A 3,558-nucleotide genomic window follows, 5' to 3' on the forward strand; every position below is an offset into this window, starting at 1 on the left:
GCTGGAGCACTTCCCCGGCGCGTTGGACGCCTTCTCCTCGCCGCCCTACCTGGACGAGGAGGACTTGTTCGCCGAGGCGCCCGCGCGGGACGTCCTGGGCGCCGAGGGGCTGCTGGAGTCCGACGTGGATTTCCTGAGCCGGCAGCTGCACGAGTACTACCGCGAGGGCGCGGAGCCCGCGGGCGGCTACTGCTGCGAGGCGGCGGGCGCCGCCTTCGCCTCCTCGCCCGCCTCGCCGCCCTTCGCGCTCGGCTGCTGCGGGGCGGCGGGCGCGGCGCTGCTCTCGCCGTCGGGGCGGCTGCAGGCGCTGGGCTCGGGCCGGCGGCGGCGGCGGCGGGCGCGCTCCGAGGCGGAGCTGCAGCAGCTGCGGCAGGCGGCCAACGTGCGCGAGCGCCGGCGGATGCAGTCCATCAACGACGCCTTCGAGGGGCTGCGCTCGCACATCCCCACGCTGCCCTACGAGAAGCGCCTCTCCAAGGTGGACACGCTGCGCCTCGCCATCGGCTACATCAACTTCCTCAGCGAGCTCGTGCAGTCCGACCTGCCGCTGCGCAGCGCCAGCAGCGAGGGCCCCGCTCAGCCCAAGAAGATCATCATCTGCCACCGAGGCACAAGTAAGTGGCGCCCCGGCCGGCCCGGCCCATCCCCGTGGCCTCGGGCCGCCAGGGCCCTAAGCAAAGGCGGGGAAGGCAGGGGGGGTTAGCGCTGGGGCCCTATCGGGCCCCAGCGCTAACCCCCCCTGCCTTCCCCGCCCAGGGTCTCCCTCTCCCAGCGACCCCGACTACGGCCTCCCCCCGCTGGCCGGTCACTCGCTCTCGTGGACTGACGAAAAGCAGCTCAAGGAACAAAACGTTATCAGGACAGCCAAAGTGTGGACCCCCGAGGACCCCCGCAAGCTCAACAACAAGTCRTCCCTCAACGACATCGAGAACGAGCCTCCTTTCGACTTCGTGGCGTGAGGCGCCTGGCTCCCTTGTGTATATTTTGTACGTAAAGACCTCTATTTTAAATGTAATTTAAGATGCGGACTCTAAGGGCAATCAACTTTATTTATCTATTTATTGCGGAGTAGGGATAATGAAGTAGAATCGTCTGTTTTGAATGTATAATTTATATAATTTATCCTGATTTTAAAGATATGCAATAGTTTTATTTCATCAGCACCTTTCGAAAAGAGAAAAACAAAATGTGAAAATAATTTATTGCAACACGTGGACTCTCCCTGCGTTTGTTATCAATAAATCCGGATCCAGCCTCGCGGAGCGGTGTCTCTGGGGGAAGGGGATGCTCAGGAGCTCCGCGGCATCCCCGCTCTCCCTGCAATGAATCCAGCGCCGTCGGGGGGCGACCGCGGTGCCTCCCGCAGCCCGTGCGCGGCGACTGCGCGYCCGCGCTGGGCACCGGCGGTGCCTCTGTCCCGCCGCGCGCCCCGGCGCCCCTTATACAGCCRGGRGCGGCGCGGGGGGGTGCAGGGGGGWGGGCACTTTCACTCCACCCCTCTGACGTCCCCTCCTGAAGTGGCTCCAAGCGACRTCTTTTGTCTTCTGCGCGGTCCCTKCCTTGGAGCGCCTCTGCTCGCGGCTTCCAGCGGGAAGAGCGGGGCTGCCGCAGCACCCGCCGCGGGCGCCCCCGCGGCGTGTGCCCGGCCCCGCAGCCACGGCGATGGGCGCTGCCACGCGGCAGGGTGGGAGAGCGGGGCAAACACCGCCCTTCCCCCGAGGGTCGGCCAGCGCGGGGCGAGAACCGCGCTCCCCGGGGTGCCTATGGCCAACGCCACCCACGCTGGAAACGGACACGCATGGAAAACCTTCCTCCTTGCGCAGCCCTGAGCTGCGGGCGCAGCTCGCGGGGGCTCGCGAAGCCCCCGGCAGCCGGAGCCCAAGGCCCCCCCAAAGCCGAGGGGGCGGCCGGAGGGCGGCGCGGGGGCGCGGGTCGGGCGGCACCTGCGCGGGCGCGGAGCCGCGCGCGCCCCGGCGCCCCAGGTGCTCATTTTCCCGTGGCAACCGCGGCTCTGCCCCGCCGCGCCGGCCCCCGGCGGAGCCCCAGATGCCCGGGCCGGCCCAGGCTGCAGCGGAGCGGCCCCAGCGCGGTGCCCGGGCGATGGGAACGGCCCTGGCGAGCCGAGGTGTAATTATGGCTCGTCATATACTGTACATCTCCCTCTTTTTTTTTTTTTTTTTTTTTTCAAAGCTGCCGCAAAGTGGGAGCAATATGTTGCATGCATGCTAATTGCATTAACCTAGTTAGAGACATTTAGCGGATGGCATGGATCTATTCCAATAGCAATTAGAGGAGCTACTTACCCACACAAACACGGCGACTCTGGGCCGGGGAGGGGGGGAAGGAGGCAAGGGAGGGGGACGGTCTGCACTTATTTATTTGCGTATTTTTACGGAAAGCTCTGATTCCTCGGCCAGCCTGCCCTGGCCGCAGCCTCTCCCCGTCCTGCGGCGGGAGGGAGGCGGTCGGCACCAGTGTCATTGAACTTAAACGGGGCTTTCTCGGTGAGAAAAGAGCCGACCCATAATTCGATCTTGTCCTGTATTAGGACCTCATTAAACACAGAAAGTCGCTTTTGCACAAATGCTTCCATCAGGCATGTAATCTCATTACACTCATTAGAAAGTCAAATGTTAGTCGGACTTCAGCTTAATTATAAGTTATGGAAGTGTTGTACCGCTTCCTTCTGTGTATAGCCCCGTCCGTCTCAATTGGCTTTGGTGATGTGGTACCCCACAATTAAAACACTACAATCATTGTTATGTGGCACCTTTTCTTCGGCGTGCCACTTTTTTTTGTGATTCAATGCTTCAACACATCCTTTAGTATGGTGCAGATGAAGCGGAAGAGCCGCCCTTCGCATGTAAAACACCAGGGTCTCTATCTTGTCACTCTCCCGTCTTGACTTGGCAAGTCCCTTTAAACGCCATCTTCAAAGAGACTGACAGCTTCTTTTTACTTACTCATAATCCATTCACCCGACGGCCGCGCTTCTGCCACCAGCGCCCGCAGCAAGGAGCAGAACGAAAGCGCCTCCGCAGGTCCCCCAGCGCGGAGGAGCCGCGGAGCCCGAGCCCCTCCGGCTGCCCGCGGGCCKCCCGGGCGCTCTGGGGACCAGCGCGGGGCAGGGCTGGCTCAGAGCGCCCCGAACCACAGCCCCTCGTGGCCCCTTCCCTCCCGCGGCGCCGGAGACGCCGCTTCCAGCGCAGAGCGAGCCCCGCGCGGGGGCTCCCGCCGCCCCCGCGCTGCAGCCCCGCGCCGGGGTCCCCGCGGGCTCCGCTGCCGTCGGTCCGGCCGAGCAAGGGCCCTTCGCGCTGCCCCGACGGCCCCTCTKGGGGATGGGACGGGCCCCCCAGGGCTCACATCGCCCCCGGCCCGCCCCGCTCCCCCGACGCTTATTCCTGAGGTGACAAAGTGCCCCGGACAGCCCCACACACACCCGCCCCTGGGTCTGCGCTGGTGCTGGAAACTAGGAGAGAAGCAAACCAAGCCACCAAAAGGGGGGCAAAATCCCCCGACTTGCCAGGGCTTCCTTTTTTTTTTTTTTTTTTTTTTTTT

At 63.8% G+C, this 3,558-nt stretch overlaps 1 protein-coding gene across 1 annotated transcript in view; it reads left to right on the forward strand.

Annotated features, from left to right (window-relative positions):
• PTF1A (pancreas associated transcription factor 1a) overlaps positions 1-959 on the forward strand; it is a 2,310-nt gene extending 1,351 nt beyond the window's left edge. Inside the window, exons 2-3 of the mRNA XM_026039385.1 lie at positions 8-614; positions 757-959. Coding sequence (XP_025895170.1) covers positions 8-614; positions 757-959 — 810 coding nt within the window. The remainder of the gene's footprint in view (positions 1-7; positions 615-756) is intronic.
• The last annotated feature ends 2,599 nt before the right edge of the window (positions 960-3,558 follow it).

This window comes from Nothoprocta perdicaria, unplaced genomic scaffold (genome assembly GCF_003342845.1).
Source record: "Nothoprocta perdicaria isolate Ctin4 unplaced genomic scaffold, notPer1 scaffold_23, whole genome shotgun sequence".
Lineage (NCBI taxonomy): Eukaryota > Metazoa > Chordata > Aves > Tinamiformes > Tinamidae > Nothoprocta > Nothoprocta perdicaria.